The sequence below is a fragment of the Anser anser genome (genome assembly GCF_964211835.1).
Source record: "Anser anser genome assembly, chromosome: 14".
NCBI classification, from domain to species: Eukaryota; Metazoa; Chordata; class Aves; order Anseriformes; family Anatidae; genus Anser; species Anser anser.
This window is the reverse complement of record NC_139735.1, coordinates 5,045,614-5,063,736: the sequence shown is the minus strand read 5'-3', so window position 1 is coordinate 5,063,736 and position 18,123 is coordinate 5,045,614. Positions and strand designations below refer to the sequence as shown.

At 41.0% G+C, this 18,123-nt stretch overlaps 1 protein-coding gene across 7 annotated transcripts in view; it reads left to right on the top strand.

Annotated features, from left to right (window-relative positions):
- RASGEF1C (RasGEF domain family member 1C) overlaps positions 1 to 17,153 on the top strand; it is a gene marked incomplete at its 3' end in the record, with an annotated part of 81,142 nt that extends 63,989 nt beyond the window's left edge. For 6 of the 7 annotated variants that reach the window (XM_083798361.1, XM_083798360.1, XM_083798357.1 and 3 more), the window contains 5 exons: positions 448 to 543; positions 5,370 to 5,465; positions 6,823 to 6,946; positions 8,878 to 8,950; positions 9,341 to 17,153. In XM_083798361.1, the coding sequence (XP_083654487.1) occupies positions 448 to 543; positions 5,370 to 5,465; positions 6,823 to 6,946; positions 8,878 to 8,950; positions 9,341 to 9,365 (414 nt within the window). Of the gene's footprint in view, positions 1 to 447; positions 544 to 5,369; positions 5,466 to 6,822; positions 6,947 to 8,877; positions 8,955 to 9,340 lie in introns of those variants that run through there. The other variant, XM_083798358.1, reaches the window with a different exon arrangement.
- Positions 17,154 to 18,123: the final 970 nt, after the last annotated feature.

Below are 18,123 nucleotides of genomic sequence, written 5' to 3'. Positions count from 1 at the left end.
TTGTGAATTTTCCCATTCCAATGAACAGTAGTTAGAGTCTTTACTGTTTTTTATTAGTTAGGCTTCCAATAAACTATATAAAATATATAAAACTATATAAAATAAATAAAAATTAGAGGGCACATTTTTTAACCACCTATTCGAACAGTTTATGCAGAGGGGTTGGTTTTTATATGGAGAATACTAGGATTTGACGTATATAAAATTTGCAGTCCTTAGTCTTCAAATAAAAGCTTGGAAAGTTATTAATAGAAAAAATCTCAGTTACAGTCATCATCTGTGCCTGCAGAGCTCTCATTGTATCTGTGGTTCACGGGTTTTGTGTGCATGTGGATTTTTGAAGATGTAGGCTAGGCTCTGTTTACGATTTGGTACAACTAAAGACAAAGATGCCTTCAGAGGACCCAGGTTGTGTTCTAACCAATGCGTTGTCTTTTGTGTATCTAGCACCAGATGGACCCTACTGGTAACTTCTATAACTACAGAACAGCATTGCGGGGGGCAGCTCACAGATCCCTCACTGCACACAGCAACAGGGAAAAGGTAGGTGTGACCACATCCCATTCACCTCCAAATGGTTGGTGTGCATTGCTGCTGAGAGCGTGACTGAAACACTTGATGCAAGTGCTCTCCTCTCTTCCATGGGGCACCAGTGCAAGGCTTGTGCACTGCTAAGTTCAACTAAAACTGTAAGTCTGCAGCTGAAGGGAGTCTGAAATGGATCACAGGGCTTTTGCGGGCTTGCTGTCAGGGAGCTGGGGAGGGCAGGACATGCAGAAGGGAGGACTTCGTTGCAAGCATCTCTGTATCTCTTGAAAATTCATATTGTTTAGATTGGTAAACTAGATGGAATGGACATTCCAGACTAAAATGACTTCTGTTGTGGTATGGAGCATCAGCTTGGCAGGCCCAGGTGGAGCTGCACTTTGTTGCAACTCTGCCAGCCAGCTTCTCTGTGCAGACAAGCCCTTACTGTATGATTTGAGACAGAGACTCATAAAGGGCACAGCACTCAGAGATGATAAGCTAATTCTCCATTTATGTTACAGAAAGATGACTTACTGCAAGTCATGCCAAAAAAGTCTGGTGTGAAGCCATTGTAGGAAATTTGGGGTGAAATTCTCTATTTGTGAGTTTTCATTTCATTTGGTTGATGATGGCATCTTGCTGAGCAAGAATTGAATCACGAGTGTTAGTGGCAGATATATAGCTTTCTGAGACATCACTGATGCTGCAAAAGATCAGATCGATGAGATGTTAGTGCATAATCCTGCTGTTTTGGGCCTCAGTGTGCATCTTGTTCATTTTCTTCTTTCTTCATTCAGTTCTCTTATTTATTTTTATGAAAGAGTGTTTGTGTTTAACATTGCAATTGCACATAGTAATAAATGGGTAATGTCTGCACAGAGCATGGCTAAGGTAGATACTGCATGAACAAGCATAAGGCAGAATTGAATATCCTTTCACTAGAGGAGCCAGGCTAGATGCTGATCTCACGTCCCTGTAAATTTGATGTAAATCTGCTGAAGCTAATGGAATCTTGCAGCATTTACGGTGAAATGAGATCAGCAGCTGGTCGCAGGCTGACTCAGCTGCAAAGGCAGTATGCTGAGTTGTTCTGAAAAGCACTTCTCTACACAAGGAGGAGACAATGGCTGTGGATATTTGTGAGCAGCAGAAAATTGTGTTAACTCTCACAGAACACAGCAAGGACCCATCAATCTGACATGTCTTTGGAGTTTAGTTCTTCTGCAACCATGATATATATTCAAGCCAGCTGCTTTATTGTTTGATTTAATTTCCTGTGGAAGTTCGCAGCCTCTGTCATATCTCTCCCCCTAGGAAGTTAAGATGGAGGACAGAGAGATTATTAGATTGAAAGGAAGTTATTTTACATAAGAAAAAGCCTATATTCTATTTCCTTTGTGTATGTAACATTAGTTCAAATGATCAAGCATACGACTTGGTAGTTGCCCATGCTGGGTATTTTACAGTGCCAGGCGGAGAAGGTCATGTCATTCATGCTGTAGGAATTAAGGAATTGTGTTGCCTATTGTAAAACAGATTATTAGTTATTCGTTTTAATGACTTTGAGTAAAATTGAAAGAACACAATCCCTGTTTTGATCAAAAATGTTACCTTGTTTTGTAGTAAGCTTGTAGCAAAGCTCTCTCATTGAAGTAAATATTTTTCCTCTAATTGAGCCGTGCTTATAATAGTTTGAGGTCCCAGTCCCCTCTGCCCCTCTTCTCAGCAGTTGGGCACCACAGAAACACGCATGGAGGCCTCAGTCCACCTGCTTGAGAAATACATCATCCACTCCATCGCGATCCTCAGGGTGCTGGCATGAGCCTGCAGCACAGGCTGTAGGAGAAGATCTCAGCATACCCATGGAGGATCCCCTGACCTCTGTCCTGACTGTTTTAATCCTGTCCTTTTTTTCGTGTGTAAATGGCGTAGTTACAACTACCTGTACTTGTTCAGAAGCAGGTTTGTAAAAAGGCACGGCAAGGCAGTTCTCAAAGCCAAGAGGTGCGATACAGTGGCAGGAAGAAACCTGCCAAAGTGCAGGGTGAGAGAACCGGTAACGAAGGAGGGATGGTGTTTCGTGCAGCATCCAGAGCGCTGTGCTTGTCAGGAGCTAAGCCTGGTTTTATCTGTGCAGTCAGCTGACCTGTTCCATCTCCAAAATAAGGCAGTCCCCTGGGATGCCCTGCACAGTGCTGATGCTGTTTCTCTGATCAGCTTCGAAACGCTGGGAGTGTGTACGGTGCCGTGCCGTGTGTCGCTGCCATCCGATGCTACGGAGGAAGAACACGTCTGATCTCATCAGCTTTCTTCTTCCCGCAGGAGGCAACTGTCCTTCAGCATGTGGGTGGGTTGGGTGCTTTGGGGGGAATCAAAAGGGAGTGAAATAGAAGTTTCTGGCACTAACCCAGATTTTATGCTAGCAAAGTGCCTGGACTGAAGCCAGCATTAAAGTGTAACTCTATCCACTTCTGTTGTTTTTACTACAGAAACTTGGAAGGCAAAACACGCAGGGTGACGTATTTTCACTGGGGAAATAAATGGTGACCAAAAGATAGAAATCCTCTGGAGATGAGCGGAGAACTGGTATCCTAGGGAATGTCTTTGCTGCCTTTTGGATGCAGATGAGAACAAACTGCCCACGCTCTGAGCCGACTGGTGGCTTTGTAACTGTATTAGCATGGCACTGAGCCCACGTTAATATACCTTCCTTCTCAGCAAGGCTTTTAGTTTATGTTCAGTACCACTAATGAGGGTGACCTAGCTCCCAGGCAGTGTGGAGCAGGCAGAACAAGCTTGTATCTGTCTGAAAACAAGTATGTAGGCAGAAGCTGGCAGTAATTCCTAGCTGGAGATCAGTGTCTGGCACCAGCTCTCTGGGTGTCTTTTGACTTTATAAGACCACTGCCATACTGGATACTGAGTATCATAATTTTTGGTAGAAAACAAACCATAGGCTGGATTGCATCCCTTACCTCAGGCTGGTTCAGCTAATTGGGATGATATAAAAATGACACTTAGCTCAGTTTGCCTAGGAATCACCCCACCTGACCCCGACAGGAGGGCTCAGCATGTTTGGGGGTTTAGACCCAAAATACTGATGCTGTGCTTTGTTTCCACTCCTGTGTTATTATCATGGTGATGTATCAGGGTAGTGCCAGTAGCTCCTGGAATGTCATTCCAGCCTTTTTTATGGCTATTGCACTGACATTAGAGTTTGTCCGTGGCTGTCCCATAAAAAGGCCAGCAGAGATGCGTATCTTTAGCAGTTCTCCGCATGTGGTATTTTAGCTAAAACAGAAATTGGCTTCCACTTTTACAGCAAGAGTAGATAGTGGCTTGTAGACTCCTTGCCTCAGTATGTGTTTTTTGTACTTGCTCGCACTCACTGTTGCATTGTGAAGGCTGTGCACTGGAAAACAACGGCTGCCATCCCACCCTGGGTCTATTTCATAAGCCCTTTCAGCTGATGAGATGGAATACAGCCTGAGATGGACTAACAGTACAAGATCAAATCTTACATATATGATTGCTTGGTTGTCACCAGCTCCCTTGGCTAGTCTCGCGTGCCATGAATGCACTTCAGCTTTGGTGCACATGTAACAAGCTACGGTTCAGTTAATTCACAAACAGGCCAGTGGAAACACCTGGACACTACCATGTTATGTGCTCTCCTCTAAGTTCATGGTAGTTAAGTTCATACTTACTGGCTTCAAAGACTGGTCTGGCTGCCACGGGAAAATGCTCACAGAGGCTGCTGACTTTACAGCTCAAACCCTAAAACCCAAAATGACCTTTTTCTGTCACAGTGGCACTGCTGGGTACACTCAGATTTGAATGGCAATTCCAAGAGCCGCGAGTGTCAGCTTTGTCCCATGCTGGTCCTTTGCGTTCTCCTTCTCCCTTTGAGTTGTGTCACAAGAGGGCTGAAGGGAGTTTGCTGCGCTCTGGCTGTCTGCTGAAGTGCTGGGGATGAGCTTCAGGAGCACTGCAGATCACCTGGCTTCAAATTTATCCCTGCTGTAATTCTGTTAAGAATTTTACCTTGAAGTAGACTTCTTCTATAGCAAAGCAGGATCTGGCTCTGATGGGTCAGAGAAAAGGCTTGGATCACTGCTATGTGTCACTTCGCCCTGGATGATAGCCAGGGCTCATACTGAATGCTACAGAGATCTCTCTGGCTTCTGTTGGTAGTTCCCTGTCAGCTAACTTTGTATTTTCAATCCTACTGTCTGTCTGCAGGTTAATTTGGGGAAGCAGGTTGTAGTAATCAGGCACCAGGAAGGAAATTACGTACCTCAAGAGGTAGCCATGCATGGAGCTGTTGAAAATGAAACGGCTCCTAATTAACTGTCTGGGCAGTCACCAAATTTTATTCTGTCTTTCCTTGTTCAGAGACAATAGTGGTCTTCGGTTCCCAGCTGTCTCTAAGTTGCTTGGTTTGTGTATTCAACTTCTTTGCTTATAAAGACCCAACAGAGGGAGGAAGGGTTAGGCAGTTTTATTTTGCTCTTAGCTGTCTGATCTTGTCATCAGAGAATGATGCTGCAATATACCAAGAGTTAATAAACTGGGTTATTTATATTTTCTTAGTCATGGTAGTCTGTTTGGTGCACAGTGGTTTCAGTTTACCCTCATTTCAGCGTTCGTTCTCCTGATGACTGAAGGTGTCTCTATACACTCCTGCCCTTTTGCTTGCCTGTCACTTCACTGCTTTTTAAGTGCACAAAACACTGAAAAGTTAATACTTCTTTTTTCTCCTCTCTCCTGGCTGAGTTCTCGTTTCACGCAGGGAAAATACTGAAGTGGAAAGATAATAGTTATGCCATTTCTTTTCACAGATTGTGATCCCCTTCTTCAGCCTATTGATCAAAGACATTTATTTTTTGAATGAAGGATGTGCTAATCGCCTTCCAAATGGACATGTCAACTTTGAAGTAAGATCTGAAAACTGTTTTTATCTATCCCATTCTGACAGCACTATGTAAGACTGTTTGCCTGCAATTTCAGTGCAGACCAACAAAGACTGAGTATGCCAAAAGGGACAATCTCAAACGACCGCTTGAAGGTTAAACCAGTCTCAGAATGTTTTCTAAAAGCAATAATGTATATATTTTATACAAACATTACAAACAGATTATTCTGACTCGCTTCATGTGGGTTGGCTGCTAGAAATGCAGCGTCAGCAGTATACATGATTATACATATGGCTTGGAGGGGAAGAGGACTTTTTCAGAAAACAAGGAAAGCTGTATTTTCCTTACACACGTTTTGACAAATCAGTATAAAACACTTTTTACTAAATTTTATCTGCCTTCTTAGCCCTTTCTCACTTTTAATAAAGAGACTTGGCAGAGTAAGACTAACTAATTGTGGTCATTACAGAAAAAATAGCATACAAGCAGAATTACATATAGAGTACAGAGTCACTGTGTTCATGAGGTAAATATCATGCTATTGATGTAAGGATTAGAACGTGTTATCTCCTGCCTGCAAGTCTTACCCAGAAGAATTTCTATCAACAGAAGTAGGATATTCCCCCGCAGCCCCAGCACTAGGTACTGACATATCCTGTTCTGTGCCAGAGAGGGTGGTTTTATGGTGGTGCAACTTGTTGCTAGTGGCTGTGTGCAGGCACTCGGGTTTTTACATTGTGCTGTGCCTTGCAATTGCTGTGTTCGTGTAGTCTGGTGGGGGGGCAGAGATGAAATGCTTTCGAAAGAACTGACCCGTGTCAATGAGAAAATGGTTCTCCAGCCCTCAGATTCTTTGTAAATCATTTCTTCGGCATCTCTTTGATCAGTTGCAGTACATTTCTCTTTCAGCCATTGCCATTGTGAGATAGTGAGTAATGCGTAAGATAAAGCCTGGCATCCCCTTAAATTGTATCAGAATATTTTTGCCACGTACGTTTACTGTTGGAAGGCCTAAAGAGTCGTGAGGGATTGGAGTCATTCCACTTCATGTAATGTGTATAATTCTGTTCCCTCCTATTCCATCAAAGTTTATGCCCTCTGTTCTTAAGTATGTATAACCCTAGCTTTGTTCCTGGATACATTTTCACTTACATACAAACTGAGACTACTTGTAAGAAGAAATGTAGCACACCCTTTCCTCCCTCTTTCCCCTGTAAATGAATGGTGAAAATGCACCCATCTAAAAGACTCAAGGCTCCTTTCTCCTAATGTCCTTGTGGTTGGCACAAGGGATACTGGATCCTGGTCTTCTGCTTGGATGTGGTTACTTAGTGGGATAATGGTACTGTACCTGAATGGAATGGTTTTATCTTCACAGAAATTTCTGGAACTGGCTAAGCAAGTAGGAGAATTTATAACATGGAAACAAGTGGAATGTCCCTTTGAACAAGACGCTAACATAATCCACTACCTGCATACTGCTCCTATTTTTACTGAAGATGGTAAGACAGTACAATCTCTAATCACTGAAAATACGTCTCTTCATCACTACTAATAAACAACCTGATTCATGCTCTGGAGACCTCTCTTACTGACCAGTCGCGGGTCTTTCCTAGCTTTCCTGTCATGCAGCCTGTGTATTATCCCCAAACTATCAACATGCTTTTGCAGATGAAACCACCTACCTTGTAAAGCTGCTGCCTGATTGCTTTTCTCTAGTCCATAGCTTCTCTATGAGGCACTGTCTAGGAAGTTGCCGTGGTGGCCCTATTTTTGTAATCAAGGAAATGGCCACAAAACCATGTCATGGACTGCTGTGAATGTCAGCTGTCCCTTAGCCAAACTCATTCCGTGATTGATGGAGCCAGGATTAATCTGTTCTGCAAACCAATGCTGTCATTTCTTCAGTGAACACAGCTTGGGGCTGTGGTAGTCCCGCTGACCTCCTTCACTACAGCACAGAAATATATTATCTGCAGAAAAGAATTTTTAAGAAAAATCCTTTCTGGTAATTAATTTAAGCTGTAGCTATGAAAAGGCTGGTCTGAAATTATGTCTTTGGTTGTCTTTTTAGTCCCATCTGTCCTTTCTTTTCTTCTTTCAATTTGGTGTCCAGCACAATGGCCTGTGCCATTTCATATTTGGTCATGTCAGTTGCTTCTTGTACATTGTCACGCACAGAAATCATCCATAGCTATGTTCCCATAAGCTATACTGGCATTGGGTTTATTTTTTCTTGATTCTGTAGGCAGTTTTCTGTACTGATCCAGGTTAATCAGACCAGACAGCTTTTATTTCATAGATTACTTCAGAACACAAAATAGTCCCTCAAAAATTCTGCCTAAATGCTAAGAGAAATGACTGCCAAAATGGAATAATTAATGCAGTAAAAGGAATATGTACTGAAAGGAGAGAGCATGGAGGCATTTGTTCTGTATTTGGGCTCTGAAGGGACATGAAGTGAAAGTCAAGGGTATCTCAGAAGTGGTGTTTAAAAGTACAGTTTTGGGGCTGGTACACTGAAAAAGAGTGACCTCAAGCCACTAATTGCTTGCAGATTTTCTCTACCATGCCCTCTGCCGTATTCATACACTTCAGGAGATGCCCATTGCAGAAGCCACAGCACGCCTCCTGTTAGCCAGGACAAAGTGCTGGGTGGATTCACCCTGAGTAAAAGATGGGGAATATATCAGATAGATGCAACCCTGGTACGTGAAGTACAGCTGGACTGTGCTTGTCACAGCGTGGAGGAATAGTGGGCCAACCCTTGAGTATTAAAATGTGCTTCGATTATAGCACAAGTTTGAATACTGAGATGGTTCCAGCATTAAAGAGTGAAGCATCGCTAAAGAGTGAAATGAGGACATGCATGTGAACACCTATCATAGCCTACTTTTTAAAAAAAAATTGTGAAGGCAGTGAGACATCAATGCAGCACCAAAAGAAAAGACCTGTTTATTTTCTTCTACTGTGTTGCTTCTCTGGTTTCTGTAACTCATTCTTATCTTGAGACTGTTTTGTATCCATTTAAGATACAGTGTTCTCTTAAGCTTTAAAAAGATCGAGGAAGATTAAGTTGTGTTAAGTAATGGGAAAATCCTTAATTTTAAAAGCGTGCTTGCTTCACTGTTGATTCTCTTTTAAAATGTTCATATAACACTTTGGTAGCAGCACTGTGATGAAGTAAATAGGCCCAGATCTTTTTATTCAAAACTGGAGACCATTTAACTGGTTAGTGTTGTTATAAGAACATCATGCTAACATATTTTAACTCTGGGCTCCTTTACGGTTCCATCAAAATGAACTTAACAGATTTCCAAAGGTAAAAATGTGAGCTAAACACCAGTGTCATACTGATTACCAGCTACATGGTAGACCACCAAGAGAGGGAATTACTGTTGCAGTTGAAATAACATATTTTTACCTTTTACAGGTTTGTATCTGGCTTCCTATGAAAGTGAAAGTCCAGAAAACCAGACTGAAAAAGACAGATGGAAATCTTTAAGGTAACCACTCATCGTATCAGCTCAGTTCTGAAGTACCTCCAAAATGCTGCATTGATGGTCAAAGCCTGTAAAGTGCTGGCGTTTAAAGTGTGACCTCTGTTAGAGGTCTTTTCTGTTTATGACTAACTTACAGAGCTGGGTCTGTGCTGATGAAAGCTAATCTTAATCTCAAATTATCCACCATTTAAAGGATATCTTCCGCTTGTGCGTTTATACAGTGCTGTACCTGTAATCTTCCTACAGTTTACATCTCTTATTTGTGAGAGATTTATAAGTGATGGTAAATGGTTTGGCGTAAATGAGAATCTGAAGAGAGTGATGTAAAACAATCAGAAAAACCCACATTTATATTTACTACTTTTTCATTGTTCTTATGTTTTAAATTTGCAGATCCACTATTTTAGGAAAGACTTGAAGATTAAGAGATTATTGCAGTAGGTCAAAGAAAAGAAATCCGCAAACATTTTGCACTACTGATTCCAAAGATGCCTGTTTGGGATGTAGACAATTTACTTTGTTTGAGGTTTTTTTTGTTTTTTTTTTTTTGACTGCCTAACATGCTGGATGAACTGGATTCATCCACAGAAATCAACAGAACTGTGCACATGGACGCTTTTCTAACTATGAGAGAGAGAAAGGAAGGACAGACTATTTGTGGCTGTGCCCAAACTGCGTCAGGATCACTGTAACCTTTGTCTCTGAAGGAAAATAGAAGAAAATCAGGAGCATGGAGAACCATGGTAATGCAAAAGAGAATGGAAATGTAAAAATAAAAATAGACATGCCTATTTCAGAAGCAGGTGCTTCAGATAGCAGCTCTTTAAACCCTCTGAGGATTATAAAATTAAACTGACACAGCAGCAATCTGGTTAATTGCTGAGTGAAGAAAGAAGAAGTTAATCTTACATTAGCAGTCCCCCAGCCTTGTTGAACAAAGCACTGACTGCAACAGGTATAAGCTTCCAGTGGATGAAAGTGACGTCACTCGCTCATACGTACACATGTATGTCATATACAGATCACATCAGCATGGGAGAGTTGGACACATCCTATGAATTTTTACAGAGAACAATCTGAAGTATGGCTATTGCTTAGTTACTCTTCCCACCACTGTTGTTGTTTTTCTTACTGTGAATCTCGGCAGATCTGCGGAGGGCATACAGTGTAGACGGTATTCCTTAAATACCACCTCCCCCCAAGCTGAACTGAAGAAGCAAATTACTCTGGACTCAATTTACCCCTATTTAATGTATGTAGTGTTCTACCTAATTTTGTTCATGGTGAGACGCATCTTTTAGAGGGCTTTATCACACTTACAGAAAAAAGGTACTGCATTAGCATTTGAAAAAAATCTATCAGGTTCCAATTAATACCGTACTGTTTGTTTTGCAACATGATGCTAAGGGGATGGGAAGGGGGAAGTAATTACTCAGAAGTGGGAACTATATGGTATGCTTTCAAAAGACAAAGGTCTTCAGACTAGAATGAATGAACTAAAGTACAAAATTTGACATTCATTAACAGGTAACCATTTTTATCTTATTTGGTTTTTAGGGTCTAAACCATATCCACCACTTCTTTACAGATAATACAGAGACTGTGGCTTCTCTTCTAACTTGTACAATGATCATGGTGCTACTGTAACCTATAATAAATGACAATGAGCTGTATGGATATTAGATTCAAAACTAAGCCCTAACAGTAGACTATTTGTTTATATGTGTTTATATGTGAAAGGGCTGTTCCACCTGCCCCAAAATAGACCTCAAAAAGCTTTGATGAAACCTAAATGTCATGTGATACTGAACTTTGTTTTAGTACTGACTTGATGCTGGCCTTTCAAATGTTCCAGTCTTTCTCTGTCTACAACGGCAGAACATAACATTTTCTTTGAAATCAGTAATTGCTTTATTTCAATTCAGAGCGATTCCAAAGTGGCTGCAGGGTTTGGAAAGATGAGTCTAATTGTAAAACCTGGCTATGCATTTAGCCAGAAAGCTGGAACTGTTCCTGCCCACTGCCAGGCCTCACAAAAGTTACCCATGCATGAGTGAGTTGTTGAAATGTGAGGGGCATCATTGAGCTATTATTTGAGGGCAACCCAGAAAATGAAGCTGATCTGGGGTACGGTGGCCTGAGACATGTTCTACGTGACATACTAAAGCTTGGTAGTGTTTATAGTGCAGTTCTTGTGTTGGGTTTTGATCTGTGAAAACCTGTGCAGTCTGGACCATGGCAACCTGGAATCCACTCTTGAAGTTTTGTGAGATGAGCAGTCGAAGTGTGCAGGACAGTTTTGTCTAAATTTGTGTACGGAGGGGCTTGAGGCAGAAATCCAATTCTCCTTTTCGTTTATCTATCTGCACATGAGTTCAAGCAGGGGCAACGTGTCAGGGGAAAATGTCATGTCAATACTCAAGCTGTGCATGGAAGAACTAAGTGTAAGATTAGTACAACATCATTCCAGCCAGGGAGCAATGATTCTGGTGACACTATTGATATGATGTTTGTTAATTTTTGTTCATGAGCTGAGAGCTATATAGAGAAATGTACGCACACAGCCATTCCTTCAAGCAGAACCATTTTCAGAATGATGCCACTAAAATCCTGTCTAACTCCAAACAAATCCAGAGCAATAACCATAAATGTACCTGCAACAATGCTAATGCTTACATGTGTTTGCTAAATGGGCTCTTTTTTTTTTTTTTTGTGATGTCTGAATCTTTTTAGTAGGCACAGTGTGACTTCATGATGGAATTGTTTTTTTTTTAGTTATCTGAAACCCACTGTGGGTGGATGGGCCCTTCCTTAAAAACTGTTTCTTAAAGCGCAAATGCTCACTCCTTTTCTAACGATCCAACTGAGGCTGGTACCGCTGAGGTATTAACACCCAGAAGATTAGTCAAAATGTGATTTCTCTTGATAATATTTCACATTTTGGTAAAGGTACCTTCCTGCATTCAGGCAATTTCATAAGAATGAGTTAAAATTTGGTCTCATAAAGTTTATCACTGTTGCAAGCTGAACAACATTCATAGTCCGAAACTTTCAAACCTCAGTGCTTAAAGTGGAAGCACAGAAGTCAGATTTAGGGAGGTATTAAGGGCTTAGTGGGGCTTTCAGAAGCACCAGATCGTCTTTATGTAGTCACACACTTTTTTTTTTTTTTTTTTTTAGAGGTGCTAAGCATCCTCATCTCTTGGTGAATCCTGAAGCAATTACTGCTTCATAGAGGTGCATGGTATATTGATCCATAGCATGTGGTCTCCGGAAATGCTGACTGCACCTTGCAAATAACTTGGAGATGAGAGTACACAACAAATGAGAAGACAATACTTTCAAAATAGACTTTAGGAATCGTGGCTTGCCTTCACATAGCTCTGTGGCCAAAATCCTATTGATTTAAATAGAAACCATTTTCAAGAGTTAAGTTACAGCTTCAGTTGCATTCGTGCCTTATACTTGGCCTGACTAGGGAGTACAGCTGCAGACAGCAGGGTGGTCGGAGCTTTGCTTCACCAACAGGCATTGCAAAGCCTGAATACGACTGAGATAAAATGACAATTTGGGGAATGATTTCTTTCAAAAAAATTTGTTAGCATTATGTGAAATAGAAAATGAGAAAAAGCGCCTCTGATACTTACGTTTTCTTGCTAGAAACATGTAGAGAGCTCTTACCATGATTTAAAAAAAAGCCGTACCACTTAATGCCAAACACTAGGCTGTTGTACAGCATGTAGACAAGACAAGTTACTGTTAGTAATGCCATGGCTTTCTAATTCCACTGTTTTCAGTGGATTTGCCTTCCTGACGACTGTTTGAATTAATGCTCCATGGAGAACAGAGCAAAGCTAGAGCTGTAGCCCTGTGTTAGTATGAAAACCGTAAGCTAGTAAGGTGTGACTACATGATGCAGTCTTTCAGAAGCATTAACTTAGCTTCTGTGCATACAGCAACATTTTAAAAGATTTGAATATATTAAATCACTTCTGCATCCCCTCTTGTGTGATCAAAGTGGTAACAAAAGTCCTATTTTTTCATTTCTTGAGAGTGCCATTCAGCAACCCAGGGCTAGATCCAAAGCCCAGTGAAAAGCAATGAGGAAATTGTGTGCCCTCAGCGTGTGTTGAAGGCAGTAGATGAACTTGCTCAATGCCTTTCAGAAGACATAATCATACAGTTTTGCCCTCAATTTCACTTCAGCATCAGTCACATTACCTCATTAAAGGTGGGTGGATGATTAAGCATAGATCTGCTGGCCGTGACTGAATTTGGGAGGCAGAGAACTCTTGCAGTGAGTCTTGCACACAGGAGCCCCGTGCAGCAGGTGCACTGTGCTTGGCGTATCGCTGTCCCTCTGGCAGGCAGGTGAGGGTCCCTCGTACAGCTGGCTGGAAGCAAACCGTGATCTCAGGCCCTGCTGAGATGGCACTTCAACAAAGTGCAGACACAGCCACTACGGCGTCTCAAACAAGAAACAGTTCAAGCATAGAGATATTTTTCTCAGCTTGAAAGTTTTTTATGATGTGGTCAGTAGCGATAAGATAATCACCCACTTAAAATCAAGCCAGTCCCTTACTGATACCTTTGTTACTTTATCATGCTGTATTGCAATAGTTTATGCACCTTTTTTTTAAAGCACATGAGCACTGCAAATCTAGTTTAGAATGAAGTTCAGGTTAATGAATCTGTAGTTGGAGTTATCAAAAAGAAAATGTGTTAGTAGAAAAGATAGTTATGCGTATCAGTCTAAAAATGTTACGCAGTTAATAGTATTTGGCCTAACAATGACTGTTTCATAGAGGGAGACTGAACCCAAGCACAGGGATGTGTCAGGGAAAAACTCCAACTGATTTTGATGGGTTTTGGAGCAGTCCTGCAACTATACCGTTTAAAGTTATGTATAGGGATTAAATTGCATTGGCAACTGGTATAGTCCTTGGCCTTGCGTTTGAGCCAACTGCAAATCTCAGATGGGCAGGTGCACTCAATAGGGTGAAAATCCAGCCTTGGCAAAAGTTTTCTTTGACATTGTTGTAGTTTCAACAGCAAATTCAAGGAGTGAATTTGATCCAGTGAATTATCTCATCAGAGAGCAAAATTTGGCCTTCTGGCTTTAAGAAATCTTTTTTTTTCTTTTTAAAGAGGTAGAAATCAGACTTACGATCTCAGGAGTGTCTTTCTTTGGAAATTAAAACCCCTTTGATTGTAAACATTATTTCCATTGTTGTAACTGCAGAATAGGATTAGGAAGTAACAAGGAAACATGGAAAAGCTCCTTTGTCACTACTCAGAGGCTCAACTGTGGGCCAAAGGCTTTTTTTTTTAAAAAAAAAAAAAAACATTGTTAAGTGAAATTACCTCGGTAGTTGGTGCAGGGCATTACTCAGTTGTGGCTAGGGAACAGTGCAGATACAGCTGGTGTCCGTATGGCAGCACATACACTACCAGGTGGATGTGGCAGTGATGTTCCTGTACAAAGCTGTCACGCACATTCGTATCTGAGCCTGCACCCTTTGGTTTCTGATGCTAGGACACAATGCTTTTGAAAGGTAAGAAATTCTTGGAAGTTCACCTGAGGCAAAACATACTTCCTTCTCCATCCAACAGAATAATTACAAGAAAATTCTTTAAACTAAAAGAGGTTCCTCTGGAGGATTTGAAACAGTGGAGAATTTGTTACTTAGTTGACAGAAATTTTAAGATCGAAGCAGCATGGTAAAATAAGTATGTAAGAGCAATACCTTGACGGTTGTTAACTTTTATATTTCACAGCATGGCAGTGGAGTGGAAAAAGACACCTGTGCATGTGCTATTCCTCTTAATATCAATGGCAGCTGGGCAGTCCAAAGCAGGAGAGAATACAGTGAAAAAGTGATGCATGCAGCAAGCTGTTCCAATATGTGTGTTTTCACATCGGGTATGTTGGAAAGAAAGCAGGCTGCCTTGCAGTGGGTCCCTTTCTCTACAGCCATTGTTAGCTGCTCTGTAGTGATCCAGTCCCTGAGCTGATCAGGGAGACAGCAAGCAAGTTACCCTTTTCAGTGGAACAGATCTGGAAGCGAATCTGTTTTGTATTTATTTATTTTACAATTCTTTTTGCATATTTTCAGATATGCAAAAATTATCAAATACATTAAGTTAATGCACATACAAGGCATCGCATTCTGCATTTTTATACTATGCAAGATGTACATTAGAAGTTAATAGCTTGTATGGGTGGCATTTCCTACATTCTGCACAGGTGCAAGACGCTGAAACTCAGGCGATAACCTGAGTTACAGAAAAAAGTACATATGAGTTACTCTTGTCTAGATCCCCTACCTTGCACTGTGGCCAGACTCAGACTGTAATGCTGTAAATTCGGGGTGGCTTAGAATGCCATCTCTCCCTCTGATACCTTTCCTTCCACAGAAGTGGCATTTTGCTCTATCAACAGCTCCTGCAAAATGCCATAGGAATATTTTTCTAGTTCTCTGCCATACAGGGGCTCTGCAGTCATGTGCCAGAGCTGTCACGTTAGGAGTCCTTCTCCCTTCTTCCCTGGCACTAAAAGTGGTAGCCCAGACTAATACTGCAGTGCAGCAACATTCCCAGGCCTTCTTGAATCCAGAAGACTTTAAGAGTTCAGAGCTCACAAGTCCTGTAAGTTAAATCTCTGTACAGTAAATTTCCTTCTAATATGTGCACAACCTGTTTAATGGACTGCTGACCAGAAAATTCCAGCTACCTTTCAGGGAAAATGCAACTTCCTTAGCGCACTGTAACTGGTCAGTACTACGTCACTGCTTTCAGCATTTAATTCACTTCTAGAATTCCAGTCTTTTGGGGATAACTAAGCATGTGACGGTTTCCTGGTGTTTGGCACATGAGTCAAAAAGGGAGTTTGAAGAGCTGAGAAAGAGTTGAGAAAACAGGGGTTGGAGTCTAGACAGCCGACGTGATATGTACTTCCAAAACAGCCCAAGCTGGGTTATCACTGACAGTATGTCCTTGCCTTGAACTAGAAGGAAATTTTTCCAGTAGAATCCTCCTAACTCTTAGTGCAAGCACACAGCTATTAAATTTAAGTGTTTCAAGATATGATTCTTACAAACGTGTAAGTACTTCCCTTAGGAGTCAGTCTGTAAAAAGAAATAAAACTGCTAGCATGCCATACAGATGGAAAATAAATTAGCTGCTGGGTTCCAGAACTGTTGACTCTTAGCAAGTAGTCATTGGTATATAAAGGTGAGAAATCAGATTTTAGTATTTTTTTTCACTTTTAGCAAGTTCTGTGAAATGTGACGGTACCAGCTATCTTAAACCTATACCCCAGGAACATACTATTCCAAAACATTTATTCACAGACCTAAACACACAGGGTAAAAACGAGTAAGCAGAATTGTCCTTATATTCAGAATGAGAAATTCAAAGATTGAATGATGTGTCTGCAGTCACCTGGGAAGCATGTGCTTTCCAAAATTACCCCATATTGACATCCAAATTCTAGTCTTACGTTTCATGTTATAACTCCGTTTTACAATTGTGCTTAGAAAAATGGGAACTAAATTATTTTATTTTTAATTAAGAATAAGCTAGGAAATAAATATGGATTAAAAGACTGGTAGCTAATGATTGTGGGAGCAATAGTAATGAGGGGCTCCGCTTTTCCTGTACCTTTTCCTTTAAATTAAGCTATTTCATGTTATGATCAGCATTTTCGGGTCAAATCAAAATCCCCGTACCCTCCATAATACTAAACCCATGTAGATTTGTTAGAAGTCCTCAAAGCAAATATCACCACTTTATTAATTGCGCAGGCAGAAAACAGTGAAGTTACTTGAAAGTGGCTGTTATAATTTTGTGACTGTACATAGATCTTGCAAAATGTTAATGGTAATATGCATACTGTACCCCACATAAACACCGCCAGAATAGCATGGTCATTGTTACGCTTTATAGCTGTTGTGGAAAATGTCTTAACCCGCATTCATGATTATAGTGCCCATCCTACTTCCATGCCTTTTTATACAGTTGTGGTAAGATTGTTATGAAATCCTTTTGTCAGTCATGTTCAAGCTAACTTACCTATGTATAGAATTTATATATTAAACCCCCCTAATTTATACTGTGTTTTAACAGTTTGCCTGAACTGTCTATGGTTTCTAAATTTTGTAATGTGAGTGTCAAATTAGAATAATAAAAAAGAAAAATTGGCTCAGCCGTGTGTATTTTGTTTTTCAGCTTTATTTCTAGTAGAGATTTCAACAGCTCTAAATTATGGTATAGGCTGGAAAGAAACCCTGGTTGCTTTGAAAAAACAAAAATACAAAGATATCCCTGCCTTAACTCAGCAGTTCATGAATATGCATGTAGAAATAAAAGTACCTGTAGTTTCTGCTTTTCCTCATTTGTACTCTACTGCTTCTCTCTTCATCCTCATACATTCAGAAGATTGCACTGCGCTGTACACTACAAGGAAAAAAAACAATTTTTTTATTTCCCATTATAAAACATTTTCCCAAATAGGAGTCACAGACTCAAAGTATCATAACAAAAGGAGAAAGCTGGACCTCAGCGTGAGTATTTTTAGTCCGTTCCTATAAAATTCCATGGTACAGCTGATGTTTAAACGTGTTCTATTATTTATTATTTATGATCAGTATTGCAGTAATCTGGGAGCTTCTAATGGGGTGAAGGCCCCATTTCAGTAAGCATGTGCAGAAAGACAGATCCATGCATCAAGTAGCTTAAAATTCTTTGTATAAAGAAAGGCTCAGAGGTGAAACTCTTGTCTAGGTGTAAGTGGTGAAGTTTCCTTGATAAAAAAAATAGGCGTCTGCATTACGTTGCTTCTGTGTTGCTTTTATTCAGCACAGCCTGGTTGTGTGCCGTTACACGAGCGAGGACTGCAGGCCTGTGTAAGCAGTACCACGAGCTCCAGAGCCTGCAGAAGTGCCCTGTGCAGCCCCCGTTCTCAGCACCGTGCTCGTACAGTGGCAGGCTTCGTGGCAAAAAGGACTACGTCCTCTGCTGAATGTCCTCTAACCTGTAGCTTACTCAGGCTTCCCAGTGTGAAGCCCCCCCTGTCTAGGCTTTGTTAGGCTAAAGCACTGCAGTCCTCGGAAGACTCGGCTCTGCCACAAGCAGAGGGTGAGAAGCTGAAGTTGCAGCCATCCGTGAGGCTCGCA